The 25,332-nt window shown below is 42.0% G+C and overlaps 2 protein-coding genes across 3 annotated transcripts; one reads left to right on the forward strand and one right to left on the reverse strand.

Annotated features, from left to right (window-relative positions):
* Positions 1 to 63: 63 nt before the first annotated feature.
* Positions 64 to 11,761, forward strand: cracr2ab (calcium release activated channel regulator 2Ab). Its single transcript, XM_069700393.1, has 17 exons — positions 64 to 1,465; positions 2,782 to 2,893; positions 5,190 to 5,382; positions 5,489 to 5,635; positions 6,333 to 6,423; positions 6,945 to 7,040; positions 7,375 to 7,562; positions 7,793 to 7,864; positions 8,071 to 8,119; positions 8,238 to 8,320; positions 8,593 to 9,256; positions 9,376 to 9,514; positions 9,933 to 10,014; positions 10,504 to 10,618; positions 10,993 to 11,094; positions 11,313 to 11,389; positions 11,513 to 11,761. The coding sequence occupies exons 1-17, from the start codon at positions 1,310 to 1,312 to the stop codon at positions 11,598 to 11,600; spliced, it is 2,454 nt and encodes an 817-aa protein (XP_069556494.1). The 5' UTR covers positions 64 to 1,309; the 3' UTR covers positions 11,601 to 11,761.
* Positions 11,762 to 12,688: 927 nt separating this feature from the next.
* Positions 12,689 to 24,839, reverse strand: prmt8b (protein arginine methyltransferase 8b). 2 transcript variants are annotated; one of them, XM_069700384.1, is made up of 10 exons: positions 24,033 to 24,839; positions 23,161 to 23,385; positions 21,626 to 21,781; positions 20,860 to 20,923; positions 19,939 to 20,081; positions 19,311 to 19,398; positions 17,546 to 17,661; positions 15,701 to 15,851; positions 14,196 to 14,317; positions 12,689 to 13,493 (listed from the first exon to the last, which is right to left on the reverse strand). In XM_069700384.1, the coding sequence occupies exons 1-10, from the start codon at positions 24,099 to 24,101 to the stop codon at positions 13,410 to 13,412; spliced, it is 1,218 nt and encodes a 405-aa protein (XP_069556485.1). In that variant the 5' UTR covers positions 24,102 to 24,839; the 3' UTR covers positions 12,689 to 13,409. The 2 variants fall into 2 exon arrangements, with proteins under 2 accessions (XP_069556485.1, XP_069556486.1); XM_069700385.1 differs by lacking the exon at positions 23,161 to 23,385.
* Between the last annotated feature and the right edge of the window lie 493 nt (positions 24,840 to 25,332).

Raw genomic sequence — 25,332 nt, forward strand, 5'->3', positions numbered from 1 at the left:
TCACTCTGCGTCAGTGTGCGAGCAGCGGGTGGACCCGGGCTGAAAAGCCTCAGGGCCACTTCCTCATGACATCACATGGTTGCAGAATGACTTGTCTGAAGTTCATCTGTGAGGCAAGACTTCCTAAACACAGAGAACCACTGCCGCTCTGTTGATACTGAGAGCGGAAAAAAAAAAAAAAGGCTTCAGTGCTCTTGTGCATATCGTTTCTAAAAGGTAAGAAGTTTCCTTCTGCTTCGTGTTTATTTAATGAACTGATTTGTGGTTCACTGCAAAGTTGTGCATCTGGTAGACGTGGTAGAAACTTCGCTTTGAGTTTTGTAGATGTTGCAAACAAATCCCCAAAACTTTACTCACGTATTATACGACTTATTGAGAAGAGTTAAGTGTTTTTGAGTAATTTTGTACTAAATAGGGTAAATACTTACATAAACCTGTTGTAATAGGGAATTTATTTGTGTTTAGAAGGGTTTCTGAGGACAGCAGGAGCAGTGCCATGTTTTTGTGCTATTTTTAATCACTTAGTTTTCTGCCAAGCTGAAAATCTCACCACTAAAACAAACTTTTCCTGAAGAAAAACAGATTTTAGACTCGCATCTGACATCTGCTACTCATCATTCACTTCCACCGGTGTTTGCAACTCATCCAGAAACTTTGTCAAGAGAAACTCCACGGTAGCTCGGAACAGTGGTAACGGCACAACACCTCCTCACCTCGGTTAAGACATTAAGTTGGGATCAAAAGTAAAAAACATTGCTGCAGGAGCGCCGACGGGAGACATTACACGGTTCTGAATTCCTCTTTGCTTGTTGGTGTTGGCTGTTGGGAGTGTTGCAGGCATTACACTGTCATGTGTTCTCTATGACGGGGTATTAAGATAATCCCTTATTAAACTGTGTTTACATACCTTCGTGAATGACTTGTTCCCAGCTTACTAAAAAAGGGAAGTACAGTACAGTTGTAACAAGTGTTGCATTAATGTTCTTCCACTTGTGTAACATCTTTTCCTCACTAGTTTTCTATAAAATGTCACCTTTAAAAATTCTTTAGTGAGAAGTATTCATGTTCCACTATTTCTATCTGTCTCATAGGGACCTTCAAGCAGTTTTGAGTGTATTTATAAGCCACACATTTTTTTCACTCATCGTCTGATGCTACTTGCTGCGTCCGTCGTCATGGCGACTGTAAGGGCCCCAGAGGACTAGATGCGGGGCCAGTGAGGAGGATCCCACTTTCTGAAGTACAAGCTGCTGACTGCACACGGTGTCCTGAAAGACGAAAAAAAAAAAAAAAGAAAGAAGGGCCAGGCATGGCGGCAGAGAAGGACCGAGTGAATGGCTTTGAACTGAGCCCAGGGGGGAGGAGCTCAGACTGGGGTCGCATCGCCCTGCTGGACAAGACCAAGGAGTTCTTCCAGACCTGCGACGTGGAGGGGAGAGGCTTCATCACCCGCACCGACATGAGGGTTAGAGATGGAGGCTTGTGTGTGCTTGGTTCAATTTTGCATTTTAGGCTTGTGAAGTAAAGTTGAGAGCACCTCTATAAACTGTTAGGGATCTAAGCAGTCCACTTTTTCACTCGAGGTACATTGAAGGCTTAATTTTAAAGCTGCAACAAATACGGATTTTCAGTTCATCTGCGAAATCGGTCGAGCGATTAGTCATTCAGGTCTATAAAGTGTCAGAAAACAATACAAAAAATGTCCATCAGAAGTTCTCGGCGCTCTAGTAGATGTCTTCAGAATGGTTTGTTTCTGTCTGAACAACATTTTTAAACCCAAAGAGCTTCAATTTGCTGTCATATGAAACCACTAAAATTGTAGGTAAGACCACAAAAGAGAATCACATAACTACATTTTTCAGTCATCATCAGTTTTACAAAGTGATGCAACCTTTTAGTTATTTACAGTAAAATCACAACAAAATTGGAACATAGGGTATTTAGTTTTTTTTAAGGAAGGAAAAGAAAAAAAATATAGCTACCAGTTCTATATGATTACCACAGAGAGGTTTGTTTTCCCTACACACACTCATCCTTTAATGTCTCCTATCTCTCTGAAAATGCATGTATGGTCTATGAATGCATTAAGCCTCCACTAAGAAGAACAATAGGTCACGAGGACATGCTTTTACCTGCGGCACAATTTAGTCTCTTTTAATAACAGTGAAGAGCGTGCTGGAAACACTTAGTGTCACCGTTCTCGCTCATTTCTGGGATTTTTTTATTTTTTTTTATTTTACATGACCATTGCTAAAGGAGCACTTCACCCACTCAGCGCACTCGAACAGCTCGGGAAGTGGAGGAGTATAACACCATTGATGGAAATGTTTATGAATATAATTCAGCTATCACACAAACACACACACACACACACACGCATCATTTCACAGGCTGAAATGAAAAGCAGGAACAATACATACAAGCCCCCTTAAAGCTTCAACTATGTCTGAGCTGTGTTGCCAGTTAATTAGGACAGAGCTCTTGTGAGCGTCGTGCCTTTTGTTGCCGTTGTATGTGCTGAGGCTTTACAAGAGAACTGCTGCACGGTGACACATAAAGCGCCCACTTCATGCAACTGTTTATTCAACGTGAGCTGTGTTTGGGTTGCAACAATACAGATACAAAGGTAGCTGACGTATGGGGCATTTATTTGTTTCGTTTTTTTCTGACATAAAAGTAGATTTAAATAGATTCTAATCGAGATGTTTCACATTGCCGGTAATCAGCTCACTGCACCAGCGTTTTAAAAGTCCTGTCTGTTTATATTTTTTGTTCTGGCAGAGGCTCCACAGAGAGCTGCCTCTGTCTGCGGAGGAGCTGGAGGACGTGTTTGACTCTCTGGATACAGACCGCGCTGGTTACCTCACACTGGAGGCTTTCTCCTCTGGATTCAGTAGGTTTCCTTGCCGTCTGTCAAGCCTGAAACAAGTGACAAGTCAAACATAGAGTCACGTTGAACTTTATATCTCTTAATAGTTGGCTTTCATGGAAAATGAAATGCATGTAAATCCATTCTTTTTGTGATTGAGGCCTGCTGTGCAAATGCAAAAATAAACTGAAATCTAGACTGTGAAATTTTAGCTAGCCAGAGGCCACATTGGCTACAAGTCAAATTTAATGGAAAATAACTTGCTAAAATTAGTGTGTGATGGTAACACAAATACAGTGGGTACGGAAAGTATTCAGACCCCTTTAAATTTTTCACTCTTTGTTTCATTGCAGCCATTTGCTAAAATCAAAAAAGTTCATTTTATTTCTCATTAATGTACACTCAGCACCCCATCTTGACAGAAAAAAACAGAAATGTAGAAATTTGTGCAAATTTATTAAAAAAAGAAAAACTGAAATATCACATGGTCATAAGTATTCAGACCCTTTGCTGTGACACTCATATTTAACTCACATGCTGTCCATTTCTTCTGATCCTCCTTGAGATGGTTCTACTCCTTCATTGGAGTCCAGCTGTGTTTAATTAAACTGATTGGACTTGATTAGGAAAGGCACACACCTGTCTATATAAGACCTTACAGCTCACAGTGCATGTCAGAGCAAATGAGAATCATGAGGTCGAAGGAACTGTCCAAGGAGCTCAGAGACAGAATTGTGGCAAGGCACAGATCTGGCCAAGGTTACAAAATAATTTCTGCAGCACTCAAGGTTCCTAAGAGCACAGTGGCCTCCATAATCCTTAAATGGAAGAAGTTTGGGACGACCAGAACTCTTCCTAGACCTGGCCGTCCAGCCAAACTGAGCAATCGTGGGAGAAGAGCCTTGGTGAGAGAGGTAAAGAAGAACCCAACGATCACTGTGGCTGAGCTCCAGAGATGCAGTAGGGAGATGGGAGAAAGTTCCACAAAGTCAACTATCACTGCAGCCCTCCACCAGTCGGGGCTTTATGGCAGAGTGGCCCGACGGAAGCCTCTCCTCAGTGCAAGACATATGAAAGCCCGCATAGAGTTTGACAAAAAACACATGAAGGACTCCCAGACTATGAGAAATAAGATTCTCTGGTCTGATGAGACCAAGATTGAACTTTTTGGCGTTAATTCTAAGCGGTATGTGTGGAGAAAACCAGGCACTGCTCATCACCTGCCCAATACAATCCCAACAGTGAAACATGGTGGTGGCAGCATCATGCTATGGGGGTGTTTTTCAGCTGCAGGGACAGGACGACTGGTTGCAATTGAAGGAAAGATGGATGCGGCCAAGTACAGAGATATCCTGGAAGAAAACCTCTTCCAGAGTGCTCTGGACCTCAGACTGGGCCGAAGGTTCACCTTCCAACAAGACAATGACCCTAAGCACACAGCTAAAATAACAAAGGAGTGGCTTCGGAACAACTCTGTGACCATTCTTGACTGGCCCAGCCAGAGCCCTGACCTAAACCCAATTGAGCATCTCTGGAGAGACCTGAAAATGGCTGTCCACCAACGTTCACCATCCAACCTGACGGAACTGGAGAGGATCTGCAAGGAAGAATGGCAGAGGATCCCCAAATCCAGGTGTGAAAAGCTTGTTGCATCATTCCCAAGAAGACTCATGGCTGTACGAGCTCAAAAGGGTGCTTCTACTCAATACTGAGCAAAGGGTCTGAATACTTATGACCATGTGATATTTCAGTTTTTCTTTTTTAATAAATTTGCACAAATTTCTACATTTCTGTTTTTTTCTGTCAAGATGGGGTGCTGAGTGTACATTAATGAGAAATAAAATGAACTTTTTTGATTTTAGCAAATGGCTGCAATGAAACAGAGTGAAAAATTTAAAGGGGTCTGAATACTTTCCGTACCCACTGTATCTAAGAGTTGTACAGTCACTGAATAGACTGAGCTGAACTTTGTAACATTATCCACCATATGCTACAGATCACACCAGACCAAGTAAAGCTGAGCATAAAAACCCTCATTGAAATATGCCTTTTATTAAATATGAATTCAACCTTTCTTTTATAAGAAGAAAAATGTGATGCTTTTTTTTTTTTCTCAAATTTTCTCAAATAGTCTTGCTTTAAAATTCTTTGCACATTCTTTATTTGTCTTAGATCTGGAGGATTATTTTGCTGTTTCTTAAATGTTTCCCTGTTTCTTTGTGCTGAAAAATTTATATTTTCAAGCTTAAAAACTGAAGTCCACATGGTACACCTGCCCATTAATACATCAGTGCTTCGACCCTGCTTGGTCGTATTTCAGGTCAGTTCCTGCACGGGCGGAGAATCTCTGTGACCGATGACCAAAATCCGGCCCATCATGGCCCAGTCGTTAGAGCTAAGGAAGCCCTTTACCAGAGCCAATGGGAGGCCAAGCTGTCAGGAGGTGAAGATGATGAGGAGAAACACTTCTGTATGCTGCTGGAAAGCCTGGGAGCCAGTAATGTGTTTGAGGAGTGAGTGTAATCACTGCATATCTCTTGTTGTCCTCTTCCTTTGTTCATGTGTGGGATGATTTATCCAATCTCCCTCTCTCTGTGTTGTTTTCTTCCCTCTCTCCAGTCCAGGTGAGGTGCGCAGCCTTTGGGCGCAGCTCAGGCGAGATGAGCCTCACCTGCTGTCCAATTTTGAGGAGTTTCTGTCAAGGGTCACCCACCAAATCAAGGAAGCCCACCAGGAAAAGAAGGAGATGGAGAGCGCCCTGCAAAGGTAGTAAAAAAAAATTTTTTTTTAAAAGACTGTAGGCTATGGTCTACAAGCTTTTTTTTTTTCTGCCTCAAAGTGTAAAGAAAAGTAATGTGAAAGGAAAAAAAAATACATGGAACAAGATTAAATGAAGAGAATAATAGGGAAGGAAAACTTAAACATATGGTATGCAGGAAGGAGAATTAAATGCAGGGATTAAAAAGTCACATTTCTTAATTGGTTCCCACACTGTAACTTTAAGTACTGCACTTTATGAACCTTAAAGCAAATAGTCTTCTGCTTCATTAGCTACCTAAAAAAAAAAAATCAGTGACATAACGCTGTGTGTGTGTGTGTGTGTGTGTGTGTGTGTGTGTGTGTGTGTGTGTGTGTGTGTGTGTGTGTGTGTGTGTGTGTGTGTGTGTGTGTGTGTTTACGTGACGGCCCCATTCCGGAGCGCAGCTTGAGAGTGTTTATATGGATTTACATGGAATTCTCTATAGAACAACCCCTTTATCCATGTCAAATGACCACTAATCTGGAGGCACCCTCTCAAGTCGGACCGCCTGGTGTGGAAACACATTAATGATGATAATACGTCATCAATATATTCCTCCCAGTTCTGTTCGGAGATATTTTATCGTGCCATGCTGTATGTCTTTTATCGATTCACCAAAATAAGTATAATATATCTAATATTGAGAACTTTTCCTCATTGCAGGAAGGCTGCAACACATGACAGCGAGATTCGGCATTTATATGAAGAGATGGAGGCGCAGATCAAAAATGAGAAAGACAGGCTGCTACTGAAGGTAACTAAACCTCTCAAAACAGCATCTCTTTTAGCACGAAAAGAAGTTGGAGAAATATGGAGCTATTCATCCTAATATGTTGACATTGTTTTGGAAAGAAAACTGTTTTCAAACTGAAAAAAAAAAGCTTCTCTGCACTCACCTCTGAGTTGAACACATGCAAGTACAAGTTGATTTTTGCGTCATCACAACTAGCCCAACATGTGACTTACACGAGTGTGATATGGAGACGTGAATCCTCCCACACTCAACCAGGCAAAAATACATTTTCTTTGACATTTTTTGTCCTGCAGTTCAACTTTTCAAAGAAAAAAACATTTACATATTTATAAATTCTGGATTCTTCATGGAGAGAAAAGAACAAAGAAGAATGTTGAGAATTGTTGTGTTTTTATGTGTGTGGAAAAATGATTTCAATTAGTTATTTAAAGCAGTATTTTATGTCTGGAGGGGATTTCGAACCTGAATCATGTACCACTGCTTAACCCTGTGAGCTTTAACCTCTTCTTCTGGCCGCGCAGGACTCGGAGCGTCTTCATTTGCACAGCCAGGACCTGGAGCACCAACTGTTTTCAAAGGAGCGAGAGCTGGAGCAGCTTTTCCAGAAGCAGAAACGGGTGAGTGAATATGCAAAACATGTCGCACCAACGTCATCCACACTACATGTACTGTAGATGTTATACAGACGAGATAACTCAAGGTGGGTAATATTCTTATCCTGAGGTGTCACTTAAAAACATGAGACACAAACATAGGACAATAAAATGTTAAAACATCAGTCAGATCCATTATTTTATCCAAGAAAAGTCCACATGATTTGTATGAAATCGAAACGTGTGCGACTTTGGAGATGTGTGTTTGTGGTAGCAGTCCTTACCTCCTTAACGTGTGTCGGAGGGGATTCACACGGCGCTGGTCTATTCTCACTCCTGCGACTGTTGCCCTCTTCAGGTCGAGCTCCAGTGCCACGAGCTGAGCAGCGAGAAGCAGGAGAGCCACGTGGAGAACGTCAAGCTGAAAATGAACAACGACGAGCTGTCCCGAGCGCTGGAGAGCACCAGCCAGGAGCTGACGCTGGCCCAGGAACAGCTGACCATGCTGCAGGAGCAGGCCTCCCGGCTGCATCAGGAGAAAGAGATGTGGGTAGACACGCTATCTGTACTCATTTAAGTGATGCTTGTATTAATCATACTGAAGATACTGCAGTGTTTCCTTGACGATTAATTCCCAACTGTATTTGAGATATACCTAATCCTTAATCTGAAGCTCTCAGTTGAGATAAACCCTTAAAGAATTGAGGAAATAATGTTTTTAAAACTGCAAACATATTAACTACTGATAGTTTGTCTGTCATTCTGTCTTGTTTCAGAGAAATGTACAGAGTCACTGAAGGACTGCAGAGGGAGAAGCAAAGTCTGATGAAGCAGCTTGACCTCCTCAGGCAGGATTTAAAAACCTCACAAGCTCTTTTTCAAAAACCGGGGGGGGGTCGTTGTTTTGAATCTCTTTGGCTTCTGCTTCAGTTCTAATTGTCAAATGTCATAAATCTGATTCCAGGGATTTAAAAGGACTCAGGTGGGGGCAGATCAAATTCACTTCCAGGTTCAATCTTTTCTTTTGACTTTAATTTCTGTTCTTCTTCCCCAGAGAGATGAACAAACATTTAAAGGATGAGCGGGACATATGCTGCAGTGTGGTAAGTAAACAATAGCTGCATTAAGGTGGTATCTATTATTGCATTAAACAGCTGATAAAATTTTTTAAAAATAAATAAATAAATAAAAACGGTAATACCGCCTCTTTGTTTAAACAAGCCTCAGACACCACTCAGAAAGAAGCAGAAGCAGAGATCAGGCCTTGCTGACATGTTTGATGACACAAGCCAGTCGGCAAAAAGGTGAGTCGTTTATCACCCCGACACTCTTTTAACATAACTCACCCGTCAGATTGTTTTTAAAGAATTTCCTCATCAGTGATGTGAAAATCAGGTATGAAAGGAGGAAAAACAGAGGGTATCTGATTCTATACACTTACAAAAATCAACTAAATCAACATTTTAGTTTAGCCAAGATGAAAATCAGAAACTATTGAAGGCTTTGGGCTCCAGATTTTCCTCCTGGTTAAGTGAATTGATCCAATATATCCTCTGTTTCTCCTCTGTTCCTAAAGATCCCCACTGTTGGTGGACGGGTCCTACCAGTCTCTGGAGGCCTTGCCTATAGAGCACCTTCAAATCGTGTTTGTCGCTTCCTCCTCCTGTAGTGAAGACGACACCACAACCACCTCCGCTTCTTCCACCACTATTGCCAGCACCCCTGTATGTCAGCAACGACCTGCAGTGAAGAAAAGCTCGGGCTTGGCCAACGGTTGCTCCAAAGAGCATGATGTGAAGGCAAATGCCAAAAAGGTGTCCGGTAAAACGCCCGCCACCAAGAAGGCGATGGGGAAAGACAGAGAAAGATCAAAGAGGGTTGAAATTGAGAAGAAGGTCGGGACAGGAGAGGAGGCGTTGGATGCGCCGCCAGACGGGTGGCCCCTCGGCCGGGTCATCTCCATCGAGGAGGACCACCTCCCCCACCTGCTCCAAGGCGGACCCCAGCCCTTGATGCACCAGCTCAGTGAGGAGGACAACGATGAGGATGAGGATGAAGAGGAAGCACAGACTGACATTGAATCTAGTGTCGTCATGGCAGCAGAACCCTCTGCCGTCCCACCCTCCAGTCAGGTTCCAGTGTCGACAAGAGTTCCCCCTGCGAGGAAATCCCGATTTACCCGAGCGAAGAACCCACTTGTGCCTCCCAGAGGGCACCCTGTCGGGAGGGAGACCCCGCAAGTACGAACACAGCTTTGGAGCTTCAAATAAGTTTTAATGTGTCATCGCATGCAGAGGTAATGAAGCAGAATTTTTGGTCTGTCTTGAGTTTTTTTTGTCTTTTTTTTTATCATTCTCAGAAGGCAAAAGAAAGAGCACTGTTTGCCCCAGATCGTCTATTTAAGGTGATCCTGGTTGGAAACTCCAGCGTGGGAAAGACATCCCTGCTCCGCTCCTTCTGCGAGGGCCGTTTCGACCCTTCCACAACTGCTACTGTGGGTGAGAAGAAAGACATTGTGACTGTGTTGTATGTTTTTGAACAAACCTGAAAGGCATGTGTGTGCTTGTGGATGCTGACACAGAAGATCGTTGGGTGACCTAACGTCACATGTAAGGGCTTTTGAATTCACGCTGCCCGTATAAGAGCCCTGGCACACATTCTACAGCAGATTATGTCACTTCTGATAAAATTTTCTTTTATCCTCGCTTTCATCTTTTTCCAATCCTCAGTGGAGCCCTGTTATCACCACCCTGCCCCCCTCTCCCACCCCCTCTTCTCTCCTGAAATGAGGCCCAATCAATATCACAGTTTGACCTCGAGTGGCGGTTTATTGCTCTTTTCCTCGAGAAAGAATAAAGATAACTCCAATCGAATTTAAAACATTCAAACAAAAATAAACCAAACTCTTCTGACCAGGTATTGACTACACTGTGAAGACTTTAACCCTGGACAACTTGCAGATCGCCATGCAGCTTTGGGACACTGCAGGTCAAGAGAGGTGAGTGACAAAATAATTCAGTTAATGTGTTGGATATTTTAATGCCGGCAATACTTCAGCAAATTCACCAAGAAAATAACCTCGTAGTCAAAATTAGGGAATAATGATTGTCATATTAATTGTTAGTTTACAAATCACAACATGTCCAAAGACAAAGAATCTCCAAGGCAAAAATAAACTCTACTTTTATGTACTTAAATATCAGTAAGTACATTTCAAAGCGCATACAATTCCCCTAGTAGTGGACTGGTGTAAAAAAAACTCTCTTTTTTTTGACACTTTATTGCACTTAAAATATGTGTTTGTATTCTTTATAAATACATCACAAAACAATATTTGATACTGTGCAGCAGTTATTGTTATTTAAAAGGACAGGATTTATTTTACATTTTTCAATATAGTATCACATAATGTCATTGAGATGCACTTGCATGAAGTAAACTTAAAATAGGCTAATGTGCTGACATTGAAGCCCTGCCATCGCCACAGGTACTGCAGCATAACCAAGCAGTTCTTTCGCAAGGCAGACGGCGTTTTGGTGATGTACGACGTCACGGTGGAGGAGAGCTTCAGGGCTGTGCGGCCGTGGCTCGCCAACGTCCAGGTCGGACCTTTTCACACACAATGTCCTCGACAGCTTCTTTTTTTTTAAATTATTTTTATTTTATTTTATGCGTCGTCTTTGGAGATTGTAGTGGTTTATTGTTTTTAATTTGACATTATACTTATTTACAAGTGTATCGCTTTTATCTGTATTATTTTGTTGTATTACCACTTGCCATTAGTCTAGCATTTCAATTATCCAAAGATCCACTTATTTTGGAGCTTGACGGATTAAAAATTGAGGTACATCGACCTAAACTGAGTCAATTGTGACCATTTTTTTAAATTAATCTGTCTCCCCAACTCGATGGAAGTTGTATACTAAATAGCTAAAGAACCCCTCCAGGAATATTAACCTGCTCTTTGTTTACTCAGGAAGCTGCAGGAGAAGGGATCCCTGTTCTCCTGCTGGGCAACAAGATGGACATGGGTGGAGACAGGGAGGTGTCGTTTAAAGAGGCTGAGCAACTTGCTTGTGTAAATCTAAATTAAAGCTCATGAATAATTGATCAGGGACGGTTTTTAATTTCTTTGTGTTTGATTGCTTTTACACAAAATCATGATAAATGCAATTGAGTGGTTCCCTTTCAGGACATTCCTTTCTGTTTTAATCTCAACACAAAGCTGCAACTATTGACACTTTTGTACAGGATAACCAGTATGTCTGACGATTTTTGTGTGCATCTCGTGTTTAGGACAACAAGGTGATGTTTTTTGAGGTCAGCGCCTGCACAGGCAGTAACGTGACAGAGTCCCTGACACACCTGGCCAGGTAAGATCATGTCGTGTCGGTGTGAAAAATTGCTAATGCAAACCAAAAAAATGCACAAAGATTGGTGGTGCTAACATGCAGCGGCCTCTCTCTTTTTCACTCTGTGTTTCTGCCTTTACTCAGATTGTTAATGGAGCAGGAGGACAGAGTGAGAGACAAAACGGTCATCCTCAGCACTCAGCCCATAAAAAAGAAAGCCTGCTGCAAGTGAAGACCAACAACAACAAAAAGAACAAGTTAAAACCTTGGAAGACATCTACCTGCAGTCTCACTTTACTGAGTTTAGCTCATTTTTGGACAGTGGACATTCTTAGTGTCTGAAGACGGAAGTAAAATCAGTATTGGACTGGTGTAAAAACGTCTTCTTTTTTTTTTAATAAACAGGCCCAGAAAGGCAGCACATGTTGCGGTGAACACGATGGACTGTTTTGCCAACAAACTGCCGTCAAGCTCAAATAATGAGGCTCAGAGAAGCTTGTTTGCAGAAAAAACAAGGAGCCGCACCACCAACTGTAAATAATTGGAACTCACAGTGACGTTGACCTTTGACCTGAAGATCTAAACAGTTCATTTGCTGAGCCAAAGTTCCTGAAAAAAATTGCATGGACAGGCATCGGTTAATGTGAAGTGACAGTGACCTTAACCATTAGCAGGTCATCGTTGGTACTAAGTAAATGTTTTTGCCAAATTTGAACAAATTCCCTAAGGGCGTTCTGGATATATTGGACTCACAAGAACGGGACGGAAAGATGAGATGAACATGGGGTCACAGTGACTTTGACCTTTGACTGCCAAACTCTAATCAGATTGGTGGTCAAAGTGAAACGATTGCGCCACATTTGAAAAAAAAATTCCATCCAGGCGTTTCTGCGATATCATGTTCATGTAAACGTGTCAAATTGAGGTCACAGTGATTTGACCTTTGTCCCCCCCCAAATGTAATGAGTTCATCCTTGGTATCAAGTGAATGTTTTTGCCAAGTTTGACCAAATTCTCAAAGTCGTTCTTGAGATATCGCGTTCACAAGAACGGGGACAGATGTACGGACCACCCAAAAACATAATGGCTCCGGTTGTGCCTATTGCTGGGGCAGAGGCATACAAATATAAACATAGTCTGTATTATAATAATGTCAAGATATACCTTCACCCCAGGAGACAAATCATAAATATATTGTAGCTTTTTCACAACTGAATGTTAGCTTTAAACTTCTAATTCCTCGGCATTTGTCTGGGGTCGTTCGAGACATGTTATGTAGCCAAAAATAGTAGATTTAAATGAAAAATCATGTGAGAAAAATCTGACTTGATTCTTTGACATTTTATTCATCTTTTTTCATATTCTTTGTTCCTCCGATCCCCAAGACAAAGTGGTACATGACATATTGCATCTGTTTGTTACTGTTCTGAGGCATTGTTCTGTTTTATTCTGGCACTGCATTCCAGTTGTTCTGAATTATCATCAATTAAAGAAATTCATTAATTACATTTCACATCTCTCTGAAATCAATTAAACGAAAAAAAAAAAGTTTCACATGCAAATATCAAATAATAAAATAAAACACAATTAATTACTCTACTTTCTATACAATTTTACAGTTTGCTATGAATCCTCACAAATCACTAAAGGAAAAACACTTGGTGTCCGTGCTGTGACCCTCTCGGCATCACACAGACTTTCTAATTAGCTACACCAACAATATAAAGACTCATAAATAATCAAATTCCCAGAATCTAGTGGGGAAATCAAATCAAGTTGATGTAGGACGTTACATTCAAACCATGTGCCCCGGTCGATCAAGTTGGTACAGATGATGACACTATTGCTGACAGATACGTGCCCGTTCTGATGACATCACTTAGATGCTGGCTTGACAGCATCCAATCAGATGCGCCCGTTTGCCCTCTGAGGCCACCTGGAATGCTTTTCGGAGAGCCTGTGCCCTCCCCCCTCTCCTAGGTGTGTCCAGAGGGGCTCGGGGTTGGTCCGCACCAGGGCCTTGCTCTTGTCCTTCTTGTTCCTAGCGCATTTTATAGTCGTGGGAAATGGCAGCCTCACATAGCTGTCCTTTAAAGTCCAGCTCGAGGGTGAACTCCAGGTCGCGCTGCAAAGAATAAAAGGAAAACACATAAATTCCTGTATCTATAAATGCTGCTGTAGTGAAAGAATTTCCCCTTGAGGATTCATAAACTATCTATCTATCTATCTATCTATCTATCTATCTATCTATCTATCTATCTATCTATCTATCTATCTATCTATCTATCTATCTATCTATCTATCTATCTATCTATCTATCTATCTATCTATCTATCTAAAAGAATTGCCCACTTTGTATAAAAGTTCTCACACACAACAACAAAAAAAGCAGCTAGCCTGGCTGTGTCCGACAAAGTCCGCCTACCAGCGCTTCTAAAGCTCACTAATTAACACCCTACATATTTAATACATCCTAAAAATGGAAGTGTAAAAACAATATTTGCAGTTTTGCGGGTGCTATGTGCCGGCAATTTCCTTGCTGGAACCAAGATTGGAAAATCTGAAACTCTTTCTAGTCTTTGTGCCAAGTTAAACTAGCTGGCAGCTATTTGTAGCCTTAAATTTATTTAACAAATGTGAGAATTATATCAGCACTCTTGTTTTATTCTCTGGGAGAATATACGTATTTTCTGAAATCTCCCATTTCAAGTCATGTTGTTGATGCTGGACGTACATTTAACGCCAACGACACTGTGCTGTTGCCGGTTTAACTCGAGTGAAGGATCTGAATGCATCCTGCAGCACTCTTTAAAATCTCAACTCTTACCACATTCTTCTCATTGGGTCTGACAGCAATACTGCCAAAGATCTCCTCTCCCTTCTTGACAGTTAGGTAGTCCTCTAAATAAAACACGGTCTGCTTCCAGTGTGTGCTGGGAGCATCTGGAGCTGAAGATAGGACGGGCAGAGATGAAGGAGGAAGGACAGATGATGAAGAAGATGATAAAGAGAGAAGGTCAAATCGGGTTTAGAGGGTAGAAGAGAGTAGAAGAGGGAAGAGGAGTTAAGGGAAGTTAAAAGATTTACAGAGCAGCTCTGATGGACACTAGACTGCCTGGGGCGTGTTAGCACGGAGGACATTTACCAGCAAAGTGGCCGAAATCCACTCAGCCAGTGGGAGAAATACAGAGGCAGAGAGGAGAGAACTCCTTCGGTGACGCTCAGCTTCAGCCCAACAGACATAGCCAAACATAGAACCTCCTCTACACAATATTATGTAAGCACTGGATGCATGAATGTGTTAACGTGAGCTTATATAACAGCTTAGCTGGCCTCACTATAACAGGTGTCCTCAACACCGCGTTTAGAGGTGTTTGGTGATGCCGTTGGCGCAAAAGCTGGTTTGGTTCCAGCAGAGCGTGGCCAAGAGCTAAGACGGAGAAGTGCAGGAGCTTCCCTTTAATATTCACTGATTTGCTGCTCAAAAAGTGGCTGCAGGGTGAGTTTGTTGAACTTAGCCCGCTTCATGTAGCTTAAATTCCTGCCATTTTCTGGTGTCTTCCAAGGAAATCGAAATTTAAAGGGGTCACCTAAACCAAGCAATTAAAACATATATATATAATTCTCATTAACATGTGGCGGTAGGTTTTTATTTTTTTCAGGTTTTGAGATTTGTGCCCCACTGAACACCGTCATCAGATTTCAGACGCAATTTCTTTCATTGAAAGTAGTTCCCATTCAAATCCATCACAAGTGAAACAGTGCTAATGTTTCAAAAAGGAAATGTGTTTTTTTGTAGAATGAAAATTTGATATGGTGTGAGTGTAGTATTATACATAGTATGTTAAAGGTATTAATCCCTGTACAATCCAATGTGGATTTGGAGGAGGTTTAATTTTTGTGTATTCCTTTGTTTCCAAAAGTATAATTACATAAACTCTCACGCTACAAGTGAACATTCAGTTTTTTTTATAGCGAGTTTAGCACTTGTTTTATTTTATGAATCAAATTAATTGTGTTAGAGCGACTAGATTTCCTTCCTCTTTTCACTTTTTGTTACCATGTCTGCTGTCTCCCAATTGGCTAAATATTCTGAAAGACAATCCAAGGAAGTGTTGCCCTTGACGACTACACGTCCAGACACAGTTTTACGAGGGTGGAGGAAATAATCTCAGAGACAGATATGTCAATAAAATGAACTACGTAGTTATAAATGTTAGAAGTGAGGTTTTTTTTTTTTTTTTTTGTATTTGGTGAAATCAGCAGCTGAATGTTATCATAGGAATTAAATTATTTTTTGAATTACTAATTTAAAAATGAGTCCAGCCTCACCAGTGGAGAAGCCAGTCTTCTTGTGACATTTGGTGAACTCAATGTTGAAATAGGTGACCAGAGCGTGGACGTAATCATTGCGCTGGATCTGCAGACAGAAGGCTGAGGTAAAGGACAGGTCCTCTGGCTTCACAGTGTAGATGTCCACTTCCTGTAAAAAAAAAATTTTTAAAAATAGAAAATGTTTTTTGAGGTTATGTTTTATTTTGTGAAGAGTCCGCAGGAGTGTACGACCACAGACACAAGTGCTCACAACTTGTTACCACCACTCACCATCACACACACACACACACACACACACACACACACACACACACACACACACACACACACACACACACACACACACACACACACACACACACACAGTACATGTATATGTCAATCACTCTTGATTATTCACTAGGATTGTTGTGCGCGCGCGCGCTGTGTGTGTGTGTGTGTGTGTGTGTGTGTGTGTGTGTGTGTGTGTGTGTGTGTGTGTGTGTGTGTGTGTGTGTGTGTGTGTGTGTGTGTGCGCGCGTGCGTGCGTGTGTGTATGCGTGTATGCGTGTTTGTGTGTGTGAAAGCCCACAGGTTGAATCACGGCTGGCAATCGAAGCCTGCTCACAGTACACATGCTGTGTGGGTGTCCTCCCTCACGTCTACTAGGGAGGGAGGCTTTGTGCGAGTGTGTGTGTTATATCAAGCGCTGCCTCATGGATATAGCCGCAGTATAAAAGTAGGGTTTTTTGTTACATGCAAGGCGTTTCAGCGAGTCCAAAATAGAAGAGGAGCACGTGTGGCTGTGCTTCGCATGTAGATGATGTTGTATTTAAGAGGATGGGAAGGGATTTTACACCGCAACATGTTCATTTTGCCCGGCCTATCGGGCTACGGATCACTCGGCCATGTGGCTTCAGCATGACAGATTGTGATTTAACACCTCTGTCCTTTCCAATGATACCAGGCCCGTATCGTCTACAGCCAATTGTAGGAGGGAAGAAAAAAGTCCTTGAGAGCAACTTTGTAATTTTAGCGTGTGAGGAATGACTGGCAGTTTGAATTAAGACGGGGTGAAGTGTCAGCATGAGGGGGTAAGGGTGAACTACACATACATGTGAAAGAGACGCAGGCAGTGAGAATTAGTGTCAGTAACTACCTGGTGACCAGCCCTCGATCCCGACACGTAAATCAACTTTTTGGACACAAAAGGACGCCTTATCAAAGTGACGATGAGTCCATTTCATTCCCACTGGTGACTCAATGTCTGCTATTGTGTGACATCGCCGCATCACACAGAGGGAGAGACGGAGTGAGACCTCCCTGTTCGCTTACACTAGTGTGGCCTGACATTGTCCAAATCAGAGAATGTGACAGAAGATGAAAGGAGGGAGTGATTAAGAAGGAAAGTGATACTCCAAAATAATACAAGAAAGAGAGTAAAAAAAAAAAGAAGAATGACGACATTGGCTACTCAAAACAGACAGAAACATGATATAAAGCAGAGAGAAAGGGCAATGAGAGATAGGTAAGGGCACAAACAAACAAAAAAAGCTATCACCTCTTTCAAGGCTCTCATCCTTTGTTCATTTGTGAGATGAAAGACAAGCCACTGTTGTATCTTCAAGCATGAAAACAGAGCCGCAGACTATTACAGCTCACCAGAAACCTCTATTATGTACTAGAAAATAGTGTGAGTAGACAGGTGGTGTTCAGAAGTAATGGGACTTGTGATTGTGTCTGACATTTTGTGAGAATTAATGTACACAAAAGTTTTTTTTTTGTTGTTGTTTTTTTTAATCGTTGCTTGCCTGGATATGTGCCACAAACACAGTTTCTTTCATCATTTTCAAAAGGACTCACCTTCAGGAGGCAGGTGTTACTCACCACCTGCTTGGGATCTACCACATCTACCAGAGGCTCTTTGATGGCCACATTGCGAATGCAACTCATGTCGAACCCATACACGTTTTCCCACCCTGTGCATACAAAAACATCAATAAAACACATGCATGTAGTATGCGTTTTCTGGGTTTGTTACCTCTTGAATTTTCATGCAAAGCACTGTTCTCTCTTGTTCCTGCCAAACTGTCAGCTCAAAAGAAAAGAAAAAAAAAAAAGTAGCAGAGAAAATAAAACAGAGCACTTAACCCTGCCAGAGAGAACAATCCACTTGTGATGTCTTTCTGTCTTTCCAGCAAGACGAGCCCTTCCGAAAATAAACTCAGGCCTCCTCCACCATGTCTAGCTGACTTCTTTTTTTTTTATGTATAATTTGAGCTGAAAACACACCATACACTCTTCCCTCCCCCGTTCCCTCTGTCCCTCCACTCCACCTTGCTTTGTCAGGGGGCCAAACACTGTATGACGAGAGGGAATATGCCACCGACGCAGAGAAACTAAAAATAAGAGTGCGAGGGTTTGGGTAGACAGAATTTTTGGGGGGATTTGTGTGAAACAATATACCTCCATGTGTATGTTTAAATGTAATAAAACAGAGGAAGTCCACCTGCACAGTTAAAAGAAGCTATTGACACAGATTCGATGACAATGTCTGAAGTGTGAATGGCACCTTTAATATTGCTGCCTCGATCTGCATCACAAGGTTGAGGTCAGCACTCCCGCTTTGAAAACTATTGAACACATGGGTTGAGTTTCGAGCCGTGAATGTAGCGTAAGAAAAAGGCACCACAGTGTTTTAAATACTTCTGGTGCATTGTAGAGACTTCAATGGTGGAACTAATTGCATGATTAAAAAAGTAATTTGTATTCGTTTATATATTGGCAACAAGTCAGTTGCACATAGAGGTTGGGTTACCAGTTTGTGAAAAAAAATATTTTTGCCTGTGTATTCCAGCATCATTTTTATTTGTTGGTTTGGCATAATGCTACTAAGCTATGTTAGCAAAACCACTTTTCAACCACTTCTACAGAAATTCTGCTGGCTAAATTTTGGTATGAACATTCACAAACCTAAACTTTACTTGTTATTGTGGTAAAAAAAAACTTTTTTTTCTTTTTTTTTTTTTTTAATGTTAATAAGCTGTTACACACCAGCCAAAGTTTTGTCCTTATGAATGGCTTATTTTGGTCAATTAAGCATTAAAGCAGCTCTTGTGTGTTTGCAGACTTCCGCAGGTCCCGTTAAACATCTTTCGGCGTGTTGTTTTGGTTTAATGGCCTGCGTCTTTACTGTTTGGAGTCAGAGTCTCTGTGTTTTCAACTAAAATAATCCCACTGTGTGTTTTAACTGCTCACCACCAAACAAGTAGCAAATATCTGCTGAGCACAATGGAGCAATTAGAAGCTACAGAAACACATTTTCCCCTCACAAGTTGGTAGAGACCAAATAAAGCTAGAAGAAGAGTGAATTTAAGACACGCGGGTTCTTTTGCCCCCTAGTGGCCAAAGTCCTATTTGGTAACGGCTAAAGAACACTTTTTGAAGTGTAACTTAGAAAGAGGAACTACATTCTTTACATATTGATTTTCCTTCGTTTGCATTGTGGCCATTAGTTATGCAGAATGGATAGAAAGACAAAGAGACAGAGCAAGAAGGGAGCGATGACTTTGCAAAACTAGAACAGAAAAAAAACTAGAACAGCAATACATTTACCATAATTACTCACAATGAATCTTAAAGTCCTTGTACTGCCTGTCTTCAATGGCCACCACGTAGAGAGCTGCTCTGTCAGGGAACATCAGGCCGCCGGGTTTCTGAATTCAAGAAAAAGTTTCAGGTATCCAGTGCGCGCGCACACGCACACGCACACACACACACACACACACACACACACACACACACACACACACACACACACACACACACACACACACACACACACACACACAAAGGCCATCCATCATCTTTATTGTTCACACACCTGGCATGTAATGTAAGATCACACGTGCTGAGCCTAAAGCCCACTGGCAGCTAGTGGAGTTAGAAAGCAGATCACTCATGTATGACCTCAGCATCTGGGCACTGATACGTGCACGCAACCGGACAGTAAATCCTCTACTTCATCACTGTCTGGTCTGCTTATGTGTCAAAGGCCTCATATGCCCGCCCAGCCAGCTACACGAAAATACACTCTCTCACACACACACACACACACACACACACACACACACACACACACACACACACACACACACACACACACACACACACACACACACACACACACACACACACACACACACACACACACATATTAAGCCTTGCTCCCCAAGCCCCCAGCAAAACCTTCCTACCAGCCACTTGTCCCTGGCGAAGATGACTGTGTTGAGCATGGATTCGTAGAAGAGGCAGTAACCCATCCACTCTGAGATAATAATATCCACCTTGTCCACGGGCAGCTCCACCTCCTCCACCTTGCCCTTGAAGATGGTAATGACTGCAGTGTGGAGAGCCACAAAACAACAGGCAACAAATTGCTTCACAGCTTCTTTATCACATTAATGCTAATCGGACAAAGACTCCATTCTCGGAGGACATTTGTTACCCCGCCCTGGGATTGCTGTAAATTAGTACATCTTAATTAATGTTCTCATCTTGTGCCTCGATGTTTTATGCATGCATCTTGTTTGTCTTGTTTTCCATTTTCCATTCTGACGTCTCTGACCCATCATATGGAGATATAAGGAGATAAGAAGGACACATCCTAAATACTATCCAGGTAAAACAAAAACAAAAAACACACAATACAGTAGGCAATTCAGCATGATCAGAAACTACTGCACACTTTATGAGAAAAGTATCGGAAGCAAATGATAAACTAGCTTAATGGGGAAAATGTGTTTTGTGCTCTACATGTTTCTGAAATTTTAATCCCAAATATTAAATTAAACCTGGCCTAAAGTCAAATGTGCAGGTTATGAAACTGACCATCTGCTGCCAGTCCTCCATCTGCAAAGTTCAGGGTGGTATTTTATAATGCTAATCAGCCCCACTGAGGGAATTCTGATTGATGGCAAAGATTATGGTTACTTGACATCAGAGACGAGATGCCAATTAACCATCAGCACTGTTACTAATATTGTCAAGTGTGACGGTAATATTGGAAATATGCTGATTTTTCACGCTACTTCTGATCCTGATGTGTTTGCACTGTTCTGCATCCAGACAGATATATATATGATATATAGTGGCAAAGGAAAATCACTGCAACTTACCATTGTGTAGGTGATTGGACTTGATAATCTTCTCTGAATATTCAGATATACTTGAACATTCAATCTGTGGGCACAAGGATGAAATTACATATCTGGTTAAAAGGTTGTCAGAACTTAAAACTGTTAAAGAAAAGTGTCATAAAAGACTCTTTAAATTGATGTGTGCATGTTTCCTGTTTCTTAGTAAGTAAAAACCATCAATGGAAACGAGCAGCCAGGTTTTCATCTACCACATTCCCTCCCCGTATAGAACAGGTTCACCTTTGGGATAATATCTAAAGGACAAATTTAATCAAACCCTGCTAATCCATCTAAACTCTATTGTCCCTGGTTGCTCACCTCAGACCCGTTGCTGCATGGAAACTAATACATATTTTTGCTCTCCCATCCATAAGTGTAATACAGTATATGAATCATACATAACGGTGGGGGATTCTGACGGTAATGTATAACCTGTGACTTGCAGCCCTGCGCTGACGGGAGCCAGAGGTCTCCTATCGCCTCTGTGTGTAAGATTGTTTGAGGGAGATCACCAGTTTCTGGACTAGACTTTTAAAAGGGGGGACATTTATTTGTCTGTGTGTGCATGTATGTGTTGAACATTGGGGAAGGAAAGGCTTTGCATGGGATATAATAAGCCAGCTATTATATTATTTTTGAACACCAAAAGGTGTGCAGTGCTCTTCCCATATAGATTTAAACCAAAGCGGTGAGTGTTAGATTACAGTGAAGTATTTGTTTGTGGTCTGATTTCTATTTGTCTCACCCCGTAAACGTGTTTGGCACCGGCATTGGCAGCGAACATGGAGAGGATCCCTGTGCCGCTACCAACATCCAGGACGATTTTATCCTTGAACACGTGCTTGTTGTGGTACATGGCGTTCCGGTAGGTCAGCGTCCGCACCTCATCTTTAAGCATCTCCTGCGTTCGAGAAAAAACTACAAGTTAATAGCTGTAATATATAATCATTCTTACAGTCTTGACACACATGTAAATGACTATAGATTCTAAACTAAACTAGTGGCCCCCTAAAGAATGGTGTCATTCAACAAAACGACAAAGGAATACATAATGTGACATAATTGACATACAGATGTTCACGTCTTGTGCTAAAAGTGGGCAGTTTCATATCTTCAGCATGTGAATATGCAATTTGGTCACGTGTAGTGAGGTAGCGAAGGCAGTATTTAGGGCAAAAGCCTCAGTGACAGTGGCAGAGCTTCTTGAAATAGACAGGAGTACAACACAAAGCCTTTGGGGACTGCCTGATATCCATCTCCCTGAGCCCATTCACACATCCCACTTTCTTGCTTTGCACTCCTCTAATCAGGACACTCTCTTTGTCTGCAAGCAGACAAAAAGATGACCCACATGCTAAATATGGACACTATTTAAAAAGGTCTATATGTCCCTAAACTTTTCCACTACCACCTCTGCACGAGTCAAGGTCATTAGTTAGGCTATAGCCTTAGCAGCTCATTGTAAATGGATGTAAAACAGTAAACGAAAGATACAGATAGTTTAAACTTACAGAGTGCTGAATAAGGGCTATTACCGAGCATCTTGACTATTTTGTGCAAGTTGATCATGGAAAAACCTCTTCTTTTGCTATGTCTGTTCACGAGGACGGGTGATCCAGCAACCCTATTTCCCTTCAATATTTACTTTTAGTTTAGTTTGGTTGTTTGTAGGTGGACAGCAGCCTCTGAGGTTAATGTTTAGAGTTGATTTTAATTTGTGGGAATAATATTGTTCCATTTTGACATCTGAATAAAGTGCATTTTTATTCGAGGTGAATAAACAGCTTTAAACTTTCATCGTTTGAGAGATGATGCGGTTATTGATTTTAATGATGTTAAACTTTATGCTTAAATATTCCATTCAAACTCATGTTTGAACAGAAGTTTTGAAAGCACTGGAGGACTCTTCTTAGCTTATATTTTTTTTACTGCGCTTGGATCTTTGTTTTGTTGTTTTCAGCCGATGTTTAGGCGTAAACTTTGCTTTTGGAAAGTTGTACTGTTATCTTAAAATTGATTTTCATATTCAAGGTACAGAGGACTTGAAATGAAGTGTCTGTATGTGTCATTTTCTTTGTTATCTCTATGCCACAAAGATATGGATCATCATAATCAAACCTATGGAAACGATGGTCATAAATCAGCTGAGATTTTTCACGTATCTTACTGCAAGAAACTAACAGGGTTGAATCTCCTTTGGCAGAATTAACTGGAGGCATCTGGTGTCATTCTCTTACTCTAATCATCCCAAGCTGCCGTTTGTCATTCTGGTCTGCATACCTCATGGATGCCAAAGTGGGCATAGGAGTCAAAGTAGTAGTCCCGTGATGTCATTTCCTCCGGGCTAATGAACTTGGCAATCTTGCCTCGACCGGGACAGGTGGCCAGGGCTGCTACATGAGGCGTGTGGGGGACGCAGGGCACATGGTGGGTAGTAGGCACTGGTTTGGGCAGTGGGGAGGGCTGGGCAGACTGGGAGAGGGGGGAATTGACCGGCTGTTGCCGCTGTGAAGGAGAAATAGGAAAGAAACAGCGGGACTTTGTGTCAGAATTTAGACATGGCAGACAGTAATGAGTCCTAACGCAACCGGTTCATCAAAGACAATTACAGGCAGGGTCGTTTGGAGAGAGTGGACGTGCCTGCACGTTCATACTGGGCTTAGAGAGCTATAATGAAATGCAAACCGAAAGGGAATAAAACAAGAAACAGTCAAAAATGCATACAATCGTAAAACCTTTGTCTTTGCACCGACGGGAGACTTGCTATGGTTGGTGATCACTCAGAGAAGAGCCGGATTCAGGTTCCGTTTCAGCACCAAGGACAGCGAAAATAACCACGTTCAGTACATCCAGTGCAGATCATTTAACCCACATGCAAATCTTCTCCATGCATTATCTCTCTTATTGCAATTACAGGAGTCTGACGAGATCAGCCGTAACATCTGCAGGACGCTGGGAAATGCACTTTCCTGTGCTTGCACGCCATCGGTGCAACATTTATTCTATAGGTGATCATGATCCCCCTCCCAAAAAAGGCAAATAAAGATATACATAACATTCAAGTCGTATATGTTGTCACCATAAAAAATAATGAGACTTAAGAGTGCTCCAGTCCCGCTATTACCGGGTGCAGGACACCACAAGGTCCCTACCTCCGCGCTGTCCGCCTCCGCCATCTTCCGCCGTAGCAGCAAACAACGTGACGAATGCCTCAGTCCCATGAGAGCCGGCGAGATTTAGGCTACAACTCTTTAAAGTGTTCGGAGGGTCTGAAATTGTAATAGAAACGTGTCAAAAATCAACGCTAAGGCACGGCACATGTGTCTGGAGCACATGTAAAGACTGAAGAAAAAGAAAAAGAATCACAGTTTAGACCAAATTAGCCTAAATCCATCACCCCCTAGAAAAGTTGTGAAATGGATTTGCGCGGCGTGAAACGTTCGGTTATCCATACTGTAGATGTGATACAGGTTGTTCGAGTGGGAGGACTCTATTGGCTAGTAGGAGAGCGGTTGATTGGCTGGAGAGACCGTGGTGCGACTCCCAAGGTTGTAGGTTTGATAGCAGGAGTACATTTATCCACTGGCTCTTACACCGTTCATGATACGTCTCTGGTTTGGTGCATTCGAGAAAATGCAAAGTGACACCCACGACCACACACAAAGAGGCATCCAGTTGCGCGCTAGAAACAAAACTCTTGCAAAACGCTTCTTCTTTTTCACTTGGAAACACTCCGGCACTGAGACTCCCGACACCTAAAGCCGACCAATGCCCATCTTCTTGTGCGCCTTGAAAAAGTCCTTTAATCCCGATTGGTTTACCGGAGAGAAAGTTGGTTCAAACTGCGAGTGTCCGCCACGAGCCCCGCCGAAGACGTGAAATGAGTGGTGACAAAAATACAACTGTCTCCAAAAGGAATCCATCTCTGCTTCCCCAAAGACAGATGCCTCCTCACGCCAGACTTTCCCACAGAAGCCCACGCTCTCCCGGCAACCAGTGAGCTTCTCAGCCGCTCGATTATATAACATAGGTGTTTATGTGCTGGAGGGAAAATTATCTCATAATTTCATCCATCTGGTAATATACTTTATTACCGATGGTGCGAAAGCCTTATTGTTATTCAAGCGATTATTTTTATTCTCAGTAAGCAACTGCATTTTTGTTTTTTTTTTTAAATTTTGGTGTCTTTATCATACTTCAAAACTCATGAAAGTTTGTGCACGCGTCTCCCCCGGCGAAAGATTTCGTATTTTGGTGGAATCGCGAGTGGACGTGGCCAAGAGGCTCGCCATAAATATTCATTCAAATACGACAGTTATTGGTGAGCTCCATCGGCGGTGCTTAAGAACATCGGCCCACGCGTCACACTCGAGGATAATGTGTGCACATCCACTTTATCACACACAAACCAGTGTGGGGGCAGGAGCACATAGGCAGGAGTGAGAGCAGTGG

Source organism: Brachyistius frenatus, unplaced genomic scaffold (assembly GCF_029030835.1).
Source record: "Brachyistius frenatus isolate BFR_SWC_R1_liver_20210118 unplaced genomic scaffold, ASM2903083v1 Contig_33, whole genome shotgun sequence".
In the NCBI taxonomy this organism is placed as follows: Eukaryota; Metazoa; Chordata; class Actinopteri; family Embiotocidae; genus Brachyistius; species Brachyistius frenatus.